This window comes from Plasmodium malariae, assembly GCF_900090045.1.
Source record: "Plasmodium malariae genome assembly, chromosome: 4".
NCBI classification, from domain to species: Eukaryota; Apicomplexa; class Aconoidasida; order Haemosporida; family Plasmodiidae; genus Plasmodium; species Plasmodium malariae.
In genome coordinates this window covers 819,919-839,783 of record NC_041778.1, presented here as the reverse complement: position 1 = coordinate 839,783, position 19,865 = coordinate 819,919, and the positions used below count along the sequence as shown (strand labels likewise).

The 19,865-nt window shown below is 26.3% G+C and overlaps 5 protein-coding genes across 5 annotated transcripts; 1 reads left to right on the top strand and 4 right to left on the bottom strand.

The window, feature by feature from the left end:
* Positions 1 to 574: 574 nt before the first annotated feature.
* Positions 575 to 4,684, bottom strand: PmUG01_04026000 (conserved Plasmodium protein, unknown function; the record flags this gene model as incomplete). The annotated part of the gene is made up of 1 exon (XM_029003259.1): positions 575 to 4,684. One exon carries the CDS (start codon positions 4,682 to 4,684, stop codon positions 575 to 577), a length of 4,110 nt encoding a protein of 1,369 aa, XP_028859710.1.
* A 4,547-nt stretch (positions 4,685 to 9,231) lies between these two features.
* PmUG01_04025900 (DNA-directed RNA polymerase III subunit RPC10, putative) lies at positions 9,232 to 9,769 on the bottom strand (the record flags this gene model as incomplete). The annotated part of the gene is made up of 2 exons (XM_029003258.1): positions 9,232 to 9,353; positions 9,571 to 9,769. The coding sequence occupies 2 exons, from the start codon at positions 9,767 to 9,769 to the stop codon at positions 9,232 to 9,234; spliced, it is 321 nt and encodes a 106-aa protein (XP_028859709.1).
* Positions 9,770 to 11,483: 1,714 nt separating this feature from the next.
* ASL (adenylosuccinate lyase, putative) lies at positions 11,484 to 12,890 on the top strand (the record flags this gene model as incomplete). The annotated part of the gene is made up of 1 exon (XM_029003257.1): positions 11,484 to 12,890. One exon carries the CDS (start codon positions 11,484 to 11,486, stop codon positions 12,888 to 12,890), a length of 1,407 nt encoding a protein of 468 aa, XP_028859708.1.
* A 3,101-nt stretch (positions 12,891 to 15,991) lies between these two features.
* PmUG01_04025700 (merozoite surface protein 5) lies at positions 15,992 to 17,472 on the bottom strand (the record flags this gene model as incomplete). Its single annotated transcript, XM_029003255.1, has 2 exons — positions 15,992 to 16,296; positions 16,842 to 17,472. 2 exons carry the CDS (start codon positions 17,470 to 17,472, stop codon positions 15,992 to 15,994), a joined length of 936 nt encoding a protein of 311 aa, XP_028859707.1.
* A 1,139-nt stretch (positions 17,473 to 18,611) lies between these two features.
* On the bottom strand, positions 18,612 to 19,610 carry PmUG01_04025600 (merozoite surface protein 4, putative; the record flags this gene model as incomplete). Its single annotated transcript, XM_029003254.1, has 2 exons — positions 18,612 to 18,916; positions 19,232 to 19,610. The coding sequence occupies 2 exons, from the start codon at positions 19,608 to 19,610 to the stop codon at positions 18,612 to 18,614; spliced, it is 684 nt and encodes a 227-aa protein (XP_028859706.1).
* Between the last annotated feature and the right edge of the window lie 255 nt (positions 19,611 to 19,865).

Genomic DNA, 19,865 nt, shown 5'->3' with positions numbered 1-19,865 from the left:
GTGCTAATAAATTTAAAATGGAACATTTTGAAAACAAAAAAAAAAAAAAATAGGCTGCAATGATATAAATTTAATAAAATTTACTCAAACAATATCATTAATGTATGTACGACATTTTCATATAATAATTTCTTTTTTAATGAACAATTTTAAAAAATTAAAAATATTAAAAACACAACAAAAGTTAGTAAAATTACTATTTAAAATAACTTGTACATTTCTTTTTCAATTTATTTTTGTTTTTCATTTTATTTTTGTTTTTCATTTTATTTTTGTTTTTCATTTTATTTTTGTTTTTATTTTTATTTTTGTTTTTCTCTTTATTTTTTTAATAAAAAGATTTTGTGTATCCTTTATTGTTATAACGTTTCGTACCTTCCTTGAACTACGCATTTTATTTAACAATTGCTTAAGGTGTTATGGCTGCAAAGTGTAATAATTGAACAGGGAAAATAAATAAACAGCACATTAAATGCATAGTATAATAACTACTCTAATTTGATGTTGTACTCAATCACATACTCTTCCATCCTACAAAAGGGGTTATTCATTAAGTGTGTATCATGGCACTACACTAATTCATTTGCTCACAAAAAAAGCTGAATATTTCGTTATAGTTTAATTCATTAAAGTTTGCAAACATATTGGATACGTAAATTTTTTCCTGACCGCTTTTCCCTAAAGATTCATAATATTCTTTTAGCGCGTTAAAAATAAAACAAAAAAAATTATTTCCTTTGTTAATACTGTTACCATTACTGCTACCATTACCATTACTATTACTATTAGTCATAATATTATTATTGTTTCTATCACTACTATTACGATTACCATTATGTATATCACTATCGTTACTACCTCCAGTGTTATCATTATCATCACTACCAGTGTTGTTCATTTCTTCCTTAATTAACAGCAGAGACTCGTTCACATTTACTATATCTTCACTGTTATCAAAAATAGAGAAATTTTGGGAATTTTTTTTTGCATATCTGTTCAGAACTTTTATACTTTTCTTAAAAATGTTTTTGCAATCGTATATAATAAATTCCTTAAATAAGTTCACTATATAATTTAAATCATTGCACTGATAATAAATATTTTTTCCTGTAATTTTTTCAAACAAGGAATTAAAAATAGAAATGTAAAAATTTAGGTCTGTTTCACTTTCTATACATTTTATATGAAACCAAAAATACATGCCAAAATTTGTTACCTTCCATTTTTTAAAAACTATCCCTATGGCTTTTATTGTATTTAATAAAAATGTTTTCATTTCGAAAGTTGTCAAAATTACTTTATTAGTACAAATTTTAACTTCTTTCGTATTTCTGTTTTCATCTACATGGAAGAATTCTCTATAGTGCATCTTTTCACCGTATCTACTGCTACAACGAGGGGGGGCATTACTATAACTAATATTTTCACTATTACTATTGCTATTACTATTGCTATTGCTATTGCTATTACTATTGCTATTGCTATTGCTATTGCTATTGCTATTGCTATTGCTATTGCTATTGATATTGCTATTGCTATTGCTATTGCTATTGATATTGCTATTACTATTGCTATTGCTATTACTTATATTATTATCGTTATCATTATCATTCCCCATATCATACGCTTCCGCAACGTCCTTGAATTCATAATTAGCTAAATTTTTATTTTGCCTTATATTTTTTAAAATTTTATAATATCTACCATTAAATTTTTTATTAGATGACCCATCTATTAAATCTTTTCCATTTTTTGATATGTCTTTTATAACAACTTTATTCTCACTTTCACTTTTCATATTCATCTTACTACCACGAGACTGCTGCACCTTATTCTTGTTACTGTTCGTACATTTTAAATATTGATTACTTTCTTTTTCATGATCAAATACAATGCTTTTATTCAATTTATTATTATCATTATATATTGCACTATCATTAATGGCAATATTATTACCGTCATTGATACTCTGCAATATTGAGGATTTTACCTTTGTATGTGTATCATCTCTCTTACTGATCACATGAGGAACTGAATTCATTAAAACTTTTACATCTTTTGAACTGATATTCAAAAAATTTTGCACATTATCTTCAATTCTGTTCATATAATTTATTATTATATTACTCTCTTGCATAAAAGAGGAATTTTTAAAATTATTTGGAGTAGCTTCACATGCCTCATTTAGCGATTTTGTATTGCCTTTCATTTCATTTATTTTTCTACTATTGTTAAGTGGTAAACTTAAATGGTACATATTATTATTCGCACTTTTCATACTTGCACTGTAAGCAGAGATATTTGCATCCCTAAAATGTTCTGAACTGTTCATACATAAACTGTAAGCAATGTCATTTTCATCCCTCAAATTTTCTGAACCTCTCATACTTAAACTGTAAGCAATGTCATTTTCATCCCTCAAATGTTCTGAACTGTTCATACTTAAACTGTAAGCAATGTCATTTTCATCCCTCAAATTTTCTGAACCTTTCATACTTAAACAGTAAGCAGGATCATTTGCATCTCTCAAAATTTCTGAACCGTTCATACTTAAACTGTAAGTAGGGTCATTTGCATCCCTCAAAATTTCTGAACCGTTCATACTTAAACTGTAAGCAGGGTCATTTGTATCCCTCAAAATTTCTGAACCGTTCATACTTAAACTGTAAGCAGTGTCATTTGTATCCCTCAAAATTTCTGAACCGTTCATACTTAAACTGTAAGCAGTGTCATTTGTATCCCTCAAAATTTCTGAACCGTTCATACTTAAACTGTAAGTAGTGTCATTTGTATCCCTCAAAATTTCTGAACCGTTCATGCTTAAACTGTTTGCAGATTCAACAGCATTCTTTAAATTCTCTGCAGTTCCTTGAGTTAAATTATGAAAATGCTTGTTTACACTTCTTAACTTTTCAACGCAATTCACGTTTTTTAAACCTTTCAGAACTCGTAATTTCTCCATATTATTCAAACTGCTCACACATTTCAAGCTATCCATACTTCTCAAATTTCTCACATTACCTGAACTGTTCATACTGTCCATACTTCCTATATTGTCCATATCGCTCATACTTCTTAAATATCTCATCTTCCCTAAGTTATTCATTTTCTCCATATTACTGACAACACCCTCCCCAGTACTTTCAGAGCCCCTTTTCATTGTTCTAGCATTATTACTGCTTCTGTTGTTGCTACTATCATTATTGCTTCCGTCGTTATTGCTGCCATCGTTATTGCTACTACCATCAGTACTTATATACTGCGCAATGCTGCCAATACTTCTTATATTTCTTATGTGCATTACACCGAGCTTATTTTGATCATTTCTACCAAAAAGTTTTATTACATTTACGTTATTACCCATTTGCGACCTTGAACCGTCAAAAGTCGGGTTATGACTTTTAGAAAAGCCATTTACATTTCTACCATTTGAACTGTTTATCGTATTTGCACTACTCATACTATTCATACTATTCACACAACCTATACTGTTCAAATTATTTGAAATATGGTGCGAAAAAAAATTATTTTGAAAGAATTCTGAGTATCCACAATGAGCATTTTTAAATGTCGATTCTATGAAATATGTGTTTTGTTCTAAATTATTATCTAACTCTTCAATATGATCATTATCTATGCACTCGTTATTTTCAGCACTGCTATAATGGTCAGCACTAATTATATCCTTTTTAACACAAATATTGTTATCAGGATTTACTAATATTGTGTTAATCATTTCATTTTTATTTTTTATCAAATTTTCATTGTTATATAATACCTTATTATTAAAAATTTTGTTATTATCATCTTCACTGTGCCTCGATAATTCTATGTCCTTTCTCTCTAATAGCACATTGCTGTTCAAACAAGGAGTATTATTATTTATACTATTATTTATACTATTATTTGTACTGCTATTTGTATTGCTATTTGTACTGCTATTTGTATTGCCATTTGTATTGCCATTTGTATTGCCATTTGTATTGCCATTTGTATTGCCATTTGTATTATTATTATTATTTATATCGTTTATATTATTGTTTATGTCATTTATATTATTACTTATATTTTTGCTTATATTATTATTTATATTATTTATATTATTATTTATATTATTTATATCATTATTTATATTATTTATATCATTATTTATATTATTATTATTAATTTTTTTGCTTAAATGTTTGCTTAAATGTTTGCTTAAACGTTTGCTTAAATGTTTGCTTAAATGTTTGCTTAAATGTTTGCTTAAATGTTTGCTTAAATTTTTGCTTAAATTTTTGCTTAAATTTTTGTTTAAATTTTCAGTATTACTTTCATTTCTTTCATTTATATTTTCCCTTTCTTCAATTTTAACCACCTGCTCATCTGGACTTTGGTCTTGTAAATTTATGAAACTGGTCTCCTCAAATAAATTATATAATCCCTTGTCTTCACTTTTACTCTCTATTTGATATGAGTATGACAACTCATCTGTTGTTGTTGAAATTGAATCTGCAGTAGTTATATCATACTTAGTTTTACAAATATCTTTCTTTACTTTTCTATTATTTTTTCCTTTTATATCATCAGTATGTATTAAATATTTATTATATTCATTTATATCATAATTTTTTTTATAATACACATTAACGCCTTCTTTAAAGGAATTTATTTCTACATTTATTTTTTTCCCTTCTGTCATTTTTTTTTTTTTTTTTTTTTTATCACACCACTAATTATATGTAATATTTAAAATGTTTAATGCTATATATACTATATGTTCTATTTTTTTTTTTTTTTTTTTTTTTTTATTTTTTACCTTGCATGAAATATAATTCATTATAAAAAAAAGATTTTCTACATTTTTAATAAATACAAAAACATTCAGAAAAATTCAATAAAATTCAATAAAATTCAATAAAATTCAATAAAATTCAATAAATTTTAATAAAATTCAATAAAATTCAATAAAATTCAATAAATTTTAATAAAATTCAATAAAATTCAATAAAATTCAATAAATTTTAATAAAATTCAACAAATTTAGTTCTTTTAAAATGGTCAAAGGTTGTAACAACGTACAGGCGATAGAATTGACAAGTGGAGAGTTGAAAAAAAAAATAATAATAAAAATAAAAAGACATAAAAAAGCAATGAAGCAATGAAGCAATGAAACAATGAAGCGAAGTAGTAAAAACGTGAAAAGGTAAAAAAATAAAAAAAAAAATTAAAATAAAATAAATTAACAAGCCAATAATAAATGACTGAATGCTCTTATTATTCAAAGTTTTTATGATGAAACAATTCCTTTAATAATTCTCTTACGGGAATAAACCAGCATCTTGTACATGCGAACACGTTAAAAGATTGTTCCTTCTGTACTGGATGAAATTGCACATAAACAAACGCATAGATTGTATGCACACGTATATTTGTACGTGCATTCGTTCACCTGCTCGCATGTATATAAAATTTTTACACATGACGGGATAGGTATATATATATATACGTACATATATGTGTAAAATTAATGGCTTTGAACTAAAACAAAAACAACTTCTCAATATCTTCAAACATACGTACTTCAACTGAGTACTATCATCTTACTATAAAAGATAGTATAATATTGCTTTATTTTATTAATGCCTTATTTTGTTCTTAATTAATTTTAATGTAGTAGAATGCACTACTAGTTAAAAAAACAAAATAAAAAAAAAAAAAAAAAAAAAAAAGGACAAGGGTATACAAAATATTACACATATAAATGGTCTCATAAATAGCGTGTTTACAAACTTAAACAAAAATCTAGGCAACAAAATTGTGTACTTTATAAAAACTTTTTTAAAATTATTTTACACTCTGGAAATAATATATTTTATGTATTTTTATATCATTATAATATTTAAAATAAATTTATAAAACAATATAATACAAATATGCTTGCTTTTTTGCTATCACAAATGAGTATTATTAAAATAAAAAAATAAAAAAATTGCATTCAAAATATACTTAAAATTAAATTATAGTTGTTATTACTTGTAACATGGTAGCAACTGTAAAATTTACTTGTTCATCAAAGAAATATGTGCATACGTATCTATGCTCATATGAGTATATATATGTACATGTAAGGCACATACATAGTGTACGTATTCGCACATACGTTGTTACATGTGCACTATATGTATTATACACGTGTACATTTATATATGTTGTACGTAAGTATATAACAAATGTACGCATGTAAGTATAAGATCAATAAATGTAAGATAAATAAATACATATGTATATATTATGCAAAAATTGATGTACTTAAATAAATATAATATATATATTATGGATGGCTTAATAACTCTCTTTTTTTTAATGGCCTCTTTTTACCTAAAAAAAGATGCTTGTTCAAAAATGCTTGTGCGATTTTTTATATTTCTTTTTTTTTAATAATCATTTTGAAATTTAAAATATTAAATACAAATTTTAACTGAGCAAATAAAATGAATTCAAAAATTTTTATTCCATGTATCTTACAAATATTCCTACTAGTCTTCTCTCATTCTAGCATGCTTTTCTCATGCATTTTGTTATAACGAATGTACGAACAATGGCGCATAATATGTATATATAATATACATGACGTAATATACATGTACATTGTACGTAATAAAATACAAATACAATAACATTTACGATTTATGCTTACTAATAAAAAAACAAATATATATATATATATATATATATATATATATATATATATATATATGTACATAAGTATATATACATAATAATATATATATATATATACATATTTTTGTACGTATGAAAATAATCATGCTCGTTATTTCCATATAGTGTATATAAATGCAAATACTTGAATTTAAATTTTATTTCATATTGCCATAAACTCTGTTCCAATTTTTTTTTTTTTTTTATGTATAAAATCATAACAAACTTTTTTGTAAATAAATAATATGAAAAAAAATTAGAGCAAAATTTTCTATTTTCTTTTTTCTTTATTTTGGCTTTGCATTTAAACGTATTTTTTAAAAAAGGAAAAAAGGTATACAAAACGAAAGATCTCCAAGAAAAAACAAAAACAAAAAAATATAAATAATACAAATTACGTTTATGTATTATATATATATTAAATATAAACATATATATGTATTTATACATATTTATACAATATTTATAACATAGCTCATATTGCAAAAAATTATCGTACAATTTACATTGTTTTTTATGTAGAAAAAAAAAAAAAAGAAAAGAAAAAGAAAGATATATACAATAAAGATAAAAAAAAAATTGTGTTATTTCCATAAAAAACCAAGTGTTCGTAAAAATAAAATTTACTTAAAGGGCCATGATGAGTTGCTTTCCTTATGGTAAATAAATTAATACTACCATTATTTTAATTATTATCATTATTATCATTATTTGCATTATTATCATTATTTTCAGTATTATCATTATTTTCATTATTATCATTATTATCATTATTTTCAGTATTATCATTATTTTCATTATTATCATTATTATCATTATTTGCATTATTATCATTATTTTCAGTATTATCATTATTTTCATTATTATCATTATTTTCATTATTTTCATTGTTACGCACTTTTAAGAAAGAAATTAGTGCTAAATAATTTGGAAACGTGTATACATACATATAAGTACGTGCATATGCCCATACGAACATACGTATATACCTATATCCCATGTACCACATATTTTTTAATAAAGTGGAGCTAAAGAAGGGAATGGGAACCATGGTGATATTTAAAATTACCTGAACAAATCAGGTACCTGTTTTATAACCTTGAATATAAGGACAAAAAATTAGGATGATTTTACTTTTAATTGTACATATGTTACCAATGCATTTTTTAGATCAACAAAATGTTGTCCGATCAGTCGAATGCTAATTTAAAGTGGGTTATTCTTCATTTTATATGATTAATATAACACAATAGTAGGGAAAAATTAAAAGTTCAAAAAAAAAAAAAAAAAAAAAAAAAATTCAAAGTTGCACACAAAATAATAATGTAATTCGTACTTAAAAAAGGTGTAACAATGTAAAAAATTTGAAAAAATATGGAAAAAGCGAAAAATATGTTCTTAATGTAATAAAAAACTAGTGATACTAAAATTTTCTAGCATTACTAGAGGAAGCTCGAAGGAGAATTTCACAATTATTAGAGATCCGCCCATATGTTAAGCTTGAAATTATGGCACGTTATAAAAATAAAGGAAGAGATTGATGTTGAGAACCACGCCTCTTTCGTATTATATGTGCTGTGGGTGATATAATAACCCCTCGTTGTAAATGTATATATATATATATATATATATATATATGTATATGAACAAATCCATATATACATCGCTACTGGTACATTTGTGTGTATACGTATGTACATATGCACATATGTACATGCTTGTGTGCGCACAAAATTATGCTTCCCCTGTTGTAATAGGAAGCATATTTGTAACCGTAGTGTTGTCCAGGTTATGTCCACCTCTTGTAACGAATGAGCATTTCCATTTTGAAAAGCTTATGTAATAATATTTTTTTTAAAAAAACACGGTCGTCTATCAAATTAATCAGTTTTCCTACATACATATATCTTAACACATTTCCATTTTATTATTATATTTTTTTTTTATTCCATGTTAATGTAAATATATTTGAGTTTTTTCCGAGTAACCATTCGAAGAAAAGGTGTAATATCCATTTTTGTCTTAATAAAAGACAGTTACTTGAAAATAAATTAAGGCGTCTTTTTATGTTTTAAAAGGAAAAATTATTTAAACTTAGTTTATATTCTATTCTGCATTTAAGGGTTATATGTATAAATTTTAAGTTGTAAAGAATGAAAAAAAAAAAAAAAAATTATAAAAAATTGTAAAAATTGCGAAATATCACAAGAATTTTATTTCATATTTTTCATTTTATAATTTTTACAGTGCAAAATCGAGGAAAAACAAAACTGAAAAACTTCCTTGTTATAATGCCTACTGTTAATTCTGAAAACATGTCTGAACGATGATAAGTCTTCTCATCGTAAAAGCGCCATAATATAAACCAACAAAAAGGAAAAGCGGAAAAACGCACATCCATAAAAATAATAAACGATAAAACGATATAGCAAATAGCGAAGTAGCTGAGAAGCCGAATAGCTCAATAGCGAAAGCACTTATATATGTATACGACAAAATAACACCTAAATAAGTTATCACCTCGTTTTACTCCTTCCAGTGGTAGTTACACTTTACGCAAACGTAAAAGATTGTGCTCGGTTCATCTGCGGATCTGATTTGTAGGCTGTAAAAGTAAGCTTCGTCATTCGTGCATTTTGGACATATGGCTGAAAGGACAAAATATAAGGGTAAGAAAAAATATAGGAACTGACTGTTCAGCGATTTATCTGTTTAGACACTTATCCGTTTAACATATCAGGATGGGCATAAATAGGCGAAGTAATAATGAACATGTCGTGTAGTACATTGATGAGAAAGAAACAATGTTACTTTATATATATATTTAATATTGAAACTTTGTCAGTATTTTTTCATTTTTTTTACCTTGTGTTTTGGACATGTTTTTATTGTTCATGTCAACAGCATCTAAAGGAATATTTTTGTTATATTCTTTGCAATCAAATTTGTTATATATTTTATTTTTTACCTTATACTTAAAATTGCATGTTTTACAATAAAAATAAACTCCGCTCTCGATGTGTACTAAAACAATGTTGTGGCAGTTCGGACAGAAGAACGCCATTGCGAGAAAGGTCGGCAATGCGTGCATACATGCATATATGCTTACATATACATGTATATGTACACTTGCACCAATATACGTGTTAGCATACCATATAATTTGACATGCCCAAATTATACTAATTTCGCTTTCGTCAAAGGGACAGCTAGCCAAATAAGTTATCCTTAGCCCTCATAACTTGAACGAGCTTATTTTCGTCCTTTCATTGACGTTTTTCTTATAACTGGTCACGAGCAAAAAGCTGCACATATGTTTACACGTATAAATATATAATATATCGAAAAATGGTAATTTATTTTATATATACATATATATATATATATATATATATTTTTTTTTTTTCTTCCTGTTATCCTGTGTTCACTGCGCTATGTTTTTTTCCCGCTGTTTTTATTAGAAAATTGGGAAACATGTCCTATTGCAACCTTTTCATCTTTTTTTTTTTTTTTTTTTTTTGGAAAAATTGGCATTTGACTTAGCGCATCATTATTTTATTATGATAAGCAAGCAGAACGTGTAAATTTTCAGAAAAATAGAGGAATATAATGGGATGTGGACTAAAAAGGCGTGTTTATAAATTGTTTAAATTATAATCTTTTTTGGAAAAATGAAAAAAAAAATTTTAATTTTTTGAAATTTTATCGTTTTTTCTAGCCAAAATTTGAAAGTTACAATGTCATTTAATTATACTTTTTTGTTCTAACTAAAAATATCACTTATTAAACAGTGTTTTTTTTTTTTAAAAAATAGTGCCTCTATTTTTTTTTTTTTTTTTTTTTATTATTTTGTCGTTCTGTTATTCCATCGTTTTGTTTTATTTTTTATTATTTTATTTTATATACTTTATATTTTAATTCATTTTTTTTGGGCATTCTACAACTTGCATTTTCCTTGAGGCTTTTTTTTTCCGTCCTACAAATTATGGTGCATACGCAAAATTCATTTTTTTTTTTTTTTTTTTCTTCATTGTGCAGAAAATTAAATTTAATTTTCATCTCTTTCCATATATGCCATAGCTCTTGAACAAAATTCCATTTTTTTTTTTTTTCTTTTATTGTTATTTTTATCTTATTTTTTTCTTTTTTTTTTCCTATCTCCTCGGGAAGTATTTAAAAGAAAAAGGAAAAAAAAAAAAAGGAAAGAAAAAAGGTAAAAATAATAAGAGATGAAAGAAAAAATTGCATTCTAGCTAGATTATTATGTAAACCCACTGAGCGCTTAAAAAATAGAATAAAATTGGGCATAGCGAATAGCTGACACCTTTTTTTATAAAGAGAAATTATTGAATAATTGAGGATGTTCAAAAATAGGCTTGATAATTAAATGAGAGAAGGCAGATATATATATATATATATATATATAAAGGCATAAGAGAGCATGTTGGAAGTTATGATGAACAAAAAATGATGGTGAAAGACGCACATTGTGGAAGTAAAAAAATATATTAGTTTCTCTTTTCCTACCCTTTGGACCACCTTTTTTTTGGCCCATTTTTGTCCACCCATTTTTGCTCCATTTTTGTTTATTTTTTCTGTCCATTAATTTTTTCTCCTTTTTTGTTCGAATTTTTGTCTCGTATTTTTTGCCCATATTTTTACCCATATTTTTGCCCATATTTTTGCCCATATTTTTGCCCATATTTTTGCCCATATTTTTGCCCATATTTTTGCCCCGTACATTTTCCCTCCTTTCTTTTTTTTTTTACCTCACCCCGATGGAGCACCTGCAAAACATCTCTCCCATTGACGGTAGGTACAGAAAGTCATGTCGCGAAATTTCGGCATTCTTTTCTGAGTACGCTCTAATAAAATATAGAATTCTGGTCGAGATAAAATGGCTGTTATTTCTAAATGAGAGAGAATTTTTTTTTAAAAAGTTAAGTGAAAATTCGGAAAGGCGACTGAGCGAGTTAAGTAATGTAACAGATGACGATATTACAAGAGTAAAAAAAATAGAAGAGGAAACAAACCATGATGTTAAGGCTATAGAATATTTTATAAAAGAAAAGATTACAGGTATTGAAGATGAGGAATTAATAAATATAAAGGAATATGTTCATTATTTATGTACAAGTGAAGATATAAACAATTTGGCATATGCTTTAAGTGTAAAGCTATGCATTAATAATATTATAATACCGATATTAGAAAAAATAATGAAAAAATTAAAAGAGTTAGCTTCTGATTATGCGAATGTTTCTTTACTTTCCAAAACACATGGACAACCGGCATCTGCTACTACATTTGGAAAGGAACTAGCCAATTTTTTTTCACGAATGTATAATCATATAAATTGTTTAAAAAATATTAAAGTATATGGCAAATTTAATGGAGCTGTAGGAAATTTCAATGCCCATAAAATTGCAGATAATAATATTGATTGGGTTTCAAGTATTAAATATTTCGTTGAGAAATATTTCCAATTAAATTATGGTTTATATTGTACACAAATACAAGATCATGATTATATTTGTGAACTATGTGATAGTTTAGCACGTATAAATTCGACTCTACTTGATTTATCTATAGATATATGGTTGTACATTTCTAATAATTTATTAAAATTAAAAGTAGTACAAAAAGAAATAGGAAGTAGCACAATGCCGCATAAAGTTAACCCTATCGATTTTGAAAATGCAGAAGGGAATCTACATTTAGCAAATGCGCTTTTTAAATTATTTAGTTCGAAATTGCCAATTAGTAGACTGCAAAGAGATCTATCTGACTCAACAATTTTGAGAAATTTAGGCACCTCTTTTTCGTACTCACTTATTGCATATAAATCATTATTAAAAGGGCTATCCAAAATTGATATAGACAAAAGAAATATAGATGAAGAACTAAATCATCATTGGTCAACTCTAGCAGAACCTATTCAAATAATTATGAAAAAATATAATTTTATGGATGCATATGAAGAGTTAAAAAAATTTACTAGAGGAAAAATTATTAACAAAGAAATTATGCAAGAATTTATAAAAACAAAATGTAATTTCTTGCCACCACATGTTATGGAAGAGTTAATGAATTTGACACCAAGCAAATACATTGGCTATGCGGACTACTTAGCCCTTAATGTACAGGAGCTTACGGAAAATTTTCATTTGCAGTATCATCAGTGAGCAAACGCATTACGCATGCACCGGTACGTCCATTTGGAAAAGTGCAATCACCATTCAAGGAAAGCTCGTGCGTGTGGTAGCACTGTGAAGCGGTAACACTGTTAAGTGGTATTACATACATACATACACACATGCATGCATACATACACACATGCATGCATACATACACACATACATGCATACATACACACATACATGCATACATACACATATATGTGTATACTCCCATTCATGTTACACATGTGTATATATTTAGAACTGTACACATGACTAAGCACATTACCGATTTTTCGCAAAAAAATTTGGATATTTGGAAAACCCATCTGATGGCTTCATTTTTCATTTCACCACCACAAAAACGCTTAAGTACGTGGGTTCGGATATATATACAAACATATATGTATACAAACATATACGTACACAAACATATACGTACACAAACATATACGTACACAAACATATACGTACACAAACATATACGTACACAAACATATACGTACACAAACATATACGTACACAAACATATACGTACACAAACATATACGTATACATACATATACATATGCATATATATATGTACATACATGGTGCGACTATCACATATCATCGTCCATTCACACATCTTTGCTTGATTATTCAATCAATGAACACCTGTAACAAAACTTTTTTAGTTAACATTTTTCCATTTTTATTTTCCAAACATTGTAAAATTGGCAGCAAAGATGCAGGTACCTGTTCATCTTTCCATTTATATATATATATACATACCCCTTCTGTAGTTGCCCCCACCCCCGTCTAATTCATATGAAACTAAGTTTCACGTGCATATTGTAAATGTTATAAATGAATCCGGCTCTTTCCGGATTCTCAAGCATACTTACACGCACACATACAAACACACACATACATGTACACTTAAACAGGAACGCGTCTATGTACCTACCTGTATATTTGACTCTATTTCAAAAGTTTACTAAAGTGCAAAAGAAGAAAAAAAAGAGAAAGAATGTGCAAGGTAGAAACATGCTAATATGGATAGTCTTCTACACAGATAAATGGCAATATGCACATCAGCTTTGTGGGCTTATATATATATATATATGTATACGTGTATGTATATATATATAAAGGTATATATTTATGAAACGTGAATCTTGTGCAAATCAGTCCAAAAAAGAGAAAGACCAAAAATTCTTGGTCTTTTCAGTACTAAAAATATTTCAATAACGATACACAGTATCTTGCAATTCTGACAAAGAAAACGGGATGTGCGTATAAATTAATTGAAAACAATTTAAATTATGTATAAATTAATTAAACATAATTTAAATTACTTCAGTTAAATTTGCATTTTCTCATCAGTCCATTTGCTTCGCCTTATTTGAAATGGCAACTACGCTGGTTGATTCGACTTTCCTGTGCTTATTTTATATTATTTTAATATTTTATTTTTTTAATTCTTTTAATTTTTAAAAAATTTTTTATTCTCTTTATTCCTTATATTCACTTCATTCTATATATTCTATTTACTCCTTTTTTTTCTTTTTTTCTTTTTTTCTTTTTTTCTTTTTTTCTTTTTTTCTTTTTTTCTTTTTTTCTTTTTTTCTTTTTTTCTTTTTTTCTTTTTTTCCTTTTTTTCCTTTTTTTCCTTTTTTTCCTTTTTTTCCTTTTTTTCCTTTTTTTCCTTTTATTTATGTATTTCTTTTTAATCTGGGAAATTCATACCTATGCTGAGCGCTGCTCAACAGGCGCCCCCACATAACATCTCAATGTTACAATGCCATCATAAAAAAGCGCAGGGATGCACCATTCCGATAATATTACCGCTGCTTCTATGTTTTCAACTAATATATGAGCTTATTAAACACATAGGTGGCAATATACTTCCACATTTAATAATACTCATAAAATGATAGAAGAAAAGAAAACCTGTATATTATTATAAAAATATTCAAAAATTATTCCATTCAAGTCTAGTAAAAAATTATCATCATACATACATACTCTTGTGCTACCATTACGCATCATAAATAACTAATATATTAATACTAAATTTAAAATGAAAGAAATTAAAATCGCGTCTACCGTAAACATACACGAAAATTTTTATTTCAGTTCTCTTATATAATGAACCATAAAAAACAAATCAAAAAATAAATAGAAATCCTAGCTGTAAAAGATTAACACAGCCATAAATCGCGAACACAGTTATAGACATAAAAACGTAGACCCTAAACCTTGAACCCTTTTTAACTGTCAAATTGAGAACTACAATCAGTCATTACATAATTCTTAATATTGCTGTTTTTTTTGTTTTTCGATCTTTTTCCCCTGAGTGTTTATTTGATTGGAAAAAAAAAAAAAAAAAAAAATTAAAAATGTACATAGTTTTAACTGTCTATAATTTCGAATTAATTAGGAAAACTTTCTGTTTTATGTTCTTCTTAACTTATTTTGTTTTATACGGTTGTAGTTGTACTTTGTTTTGTCCTGTTCTACCCTGTTTTGTTTTATTTATTTTTTTTATTATTACTTTTTTTTATTTATTTTTTATTTATTTTTTATTTATTTTTTATTTATTTTTTATTTATTTTTTATTTATTTTATTATTATTATTATTTTTTTTTTTTCATTTAGCATTCTTACACTTCTATGATTCCTCCTGCGTTTTCTCATCTCATATGCTTCTTATTGTCATATATCATTACATTTTCAACGTATTATACTCTTCCGTACTTTACATTCTTCTCTTATTTATGCCCCTCTTTACATTGTTATTTGGCTTATTATCTTCTTTCACTTTGCATTTTTTTACTCATCCTATTCCCCTAGTATATTAACATTTTTTCAGGTTCCATTTTTCCCTTGTTAAATGGTCCGACTTTTTTTTTTTTTATAAATTTCCCTCAGTTATTTAATATTTTTGAATTGTTTAATATATTTTTTTATAACCTCAAATTTGAACTTCCCCTTTTCTAAATTTCTATATTACTAAGTTTTCTGTTCCACATCGTTTGATGCAAATGTTCAGGGGTCCTCTATATCAGCTCGTTTTTCACTAACGCTTTCGATTAAAAATGTACACGTATGTACCTCTTAGGTTAAAGTATTAAAAAGGAACATAGAAAAATCGAAACAGCTAAAGTAAAGAGTGGCATCTGTGCCAAAGATTTTGTTAATATACATTTATTTCCAAACAAATGCCCTTCTTTACAAATGCATTTTATTCCTATGTTGTCAATTCGTATACATAATTGGTCATCCCCACAACCCCCATTATTGACTGCACAGGACTTTGTATTATTTCCACTTGCTATATCACTTAGTACCATGTTATCTGTGACCCCTTTTTCTATTCTATTGTTTTTCAGGGCACTGTAATGTGCTACCTGATCGCCTATGTTGTCTGAAGGGTAAAAAAAAAAAAATATACATATACATACATACACATACATATACATATACATATACACATACATACACATACATACACATACATATACATATAAACATACATACACATACATACATACACATAAATATACATATACATACATACACATACATATACACATACATACACATACATACATATACATATACACATACATACACATACATATACACATACATACACATACATATACACATACATACACATACATATACACATACATATACATATACACATACATACACATACATACACATACATACATATACATATACACATACATACACATACATATACACATACATACACATACATATACACATACATATACATATACACATACGTGTAAGTATAGAACCCATATGTACTGATTCGAAAGTGAAAATTTCCCTTAAATGGATGTAGCATATTAGGGTAATTCTTTTTTTTTTTCGAAAGAACATTTTTTATTTTGGCTATTCATTATATGATGTTAGCCTGTAATATTCATGGCTCACCTAAGTAAAGAGTATTATCACCACCATCTCCATCTGTGGGATTTATGTTCTTTTTCTCATGTTGCTCTTCCATTGTATTTTTATTTACCCCTTCTTCACTTGATTTATCATCACTTGAATCCTGTGGATCGTTTCCTTTGGATGATTCCTTTTTTTCTGATTCACTATCATCACTAGGTTTATGTTTATGTTCAGATATTTCAGCTTCACTTTTTCTGCTTTCCATTTTTTTGTCATTACTATCTTTGTTATCTAAAGTTTTTATATGTCCTTCCTCAGAATTTAAATCATTCTGACTTTGTTCATTTACTGTATGTTTATTTTCTCCATTTACTTTGCTATCTTGTTTAGAAGCTTCGTCTTTCTCTGCTTCTGAGGATGTATGATCACCACCATCTTCGTGTTTTGTATTGCTTGATGTAAGACTATCACTGTCGTTACTATGATTTCCCATAGAATCAGTGGCATTTGGGTTTGAATCATTTTCTTCATTACTCAAAAATCTTTTTGATAAACAATTACAATTACCAAGTTTTAAGTTAACTAGGGAACCGTCGAAATAATTTTTCAAGTAGGAACTATAATAAAAAAGGAAAAGATTTACAAATGATAGAATATGTACTGTAACCATTTTCCCAGCACCTCTAAATCATTATAAAAGTGGGAAAAAAAAAAAAAATTTAAATATAAAATATAAAATTGCAATTAGTTCTAAATTATTCGTTATTTAATTAATAACTTTTGTTTGTTTTCATTTTTATTTTTGTTTTTCTTTTTTTTTTATTTTTTAATATTCACTGTATTAAAAAAAGGGAAAAAAAAAAAAAATTTAAATATAAAATATAAAATTGCAATTAGTTCTAAATTATTCGTTATTTAATTAATAACTTTTGTTTGTTTTCATTTTTATTTTTGTTTTTCTTTTTTTTTTTATTTTTTAATATTCACTGTATTAAAAAAAGGGAAAAAAAAAAAAAAAAAAAAAAAATCTTTCCTTATAAGGTCGACTTTTCCATTTTTCAATGATGTGCATGAATACAGAACTTGATTCACTCTCAAGAGAAATATTTTTTTAAATATTTTACTAGGAATTTATAGCGAAAAAAATTAGCACGCTTATTTTTGTATGTGTGTAACTTGTTATAAAATGGGAGATGATAGAACATATTTAAGTCGTTCCTTGTTAACGGGAAATCTACGAGCATATACATAATAAACTCCCACTTTGTTCTATTTCATTTTGTTCTATTTCATTTTGTTCTATTTCATTTTGTTCTGTTTCATTTTGTTCTGCTTTATTTTGTTCTTCATTTGTTCTGTTTCATTTTGTTCTTCATTTGTTCTGTTTCATTTTGTTCTTCATTTGTTCTGTTTTTTTTTTTTCTTTTTTTTTATAGTTTATTCTGTTTTGTATATTTTTTTTTTTTTTGCTATAAACTGGATAAAAACCCAGAAATTCTTAGTTTCCCCTTTTTTTTTTTTTCCCCTTATTCATGAATACTTTTAGCTACTACAATAAGAGGCACTTATTTATACGCCAACTTTTTTAAAAATTGTTAACTCTTTAAATGTTGTAAAATTAATTTAAAAAAAAAAAAATATGTGTACATATATTATGTATATTATTAAAGAAAAATTAAAAATATATACTTTTTTTTTTTTTTTTTTTTTTTTTTTTAACTTTATCTTAACAAAACTCAAATTCTACAAAAAAAATAAATTTCAATAAATTAAAAGGGTAAAAAAAAAAAAAAAGAAAAAAAAAGAGAGTTAATTTATTGAAGCTAAAATAATAATAATTATAAACGTTAAGAATGAACAAAAAATGGAACTTAAGGAAGAAGACTCTGATGATTTTACACAATCAGTACCTACTAATTTATATCCCTCTTTACAAAAACATTTTACTATTTTTCTTCCTAAGTATTCACATAGCTTGTCCTCACCACATCCACCATTGTTATGTAAACATAAATTTTTATCTTCATCTTCATCTTCATCTTCATCTTCATCCTCATCTTCATCACCATCATTATCATCCGATCCCTCAACAATTCCACTGCTGTTTGAATTACCTAAAAAATTAATTTAAATAATAAATGAATTTGTCCATGCACTTTTATTTTGAAACTTCAATATATTACTTTTTTTTTTTTTTAAAGCATATAACAGCCAAAATACGGCTCTGAAAAGGGCACATATACATTAACTTACATGTACATAAATATATGCACATATATATAAACACATATATATACACACATATATACATACACATATATACATACACATATATACATACACATATATACATACACATATATACATACACATATATACATACACATATATATATATGTTTATTTATTTATATGATTTATTGTATATACCTGAAAATGTTCCTGCGTTTCCGGAATCTTCCGAATTCGGGGTGTTAGCCAAATTAATGTTATCTCCTGACTGTTCAGAATATTTGGACGTGATTGGGCTCCCTGCGCTTACCGATTTACCATCTTCACTTAAGCCCTTCTGAGGGGAATCGTCTATATTTTGTTTATTACTATCACCACTTGTGCCTTTGGTAGAACTGGATTGACCAGTTTCCTTAGTAAACGCATTATTATCATTATTATTTGTCAAAACTCTTTTATAAATTATTTTATTAGTAATAATTTTTAAGTTATATGAAGAATTATTCAATAACTTATCAAAATGCGAGTTGAAAACAATGAAAAAGATAGACGCTGTTAAAAAATTCCCTATCTTCATTGTGTTCAGTATATCTTATAAGACACAAATACAAAAAAAAAAAAAAAAAAGAAAGAAAAGAGAGAATGAAAACAAGAAAGAAAAATCACTACAGCCAAATATATTATTAAAAAAATTTTCAGAACAAAAACGTGATAAAAAAAAAAGTATTTTACAATTATCCCAATACAGTAAAAGTTAAAAGTATTCAAAAAATTAAAAATGTTAGAAATATTCGTAATACGGAAAGAGTTAAAAATCGTAAAGATAAGCTTT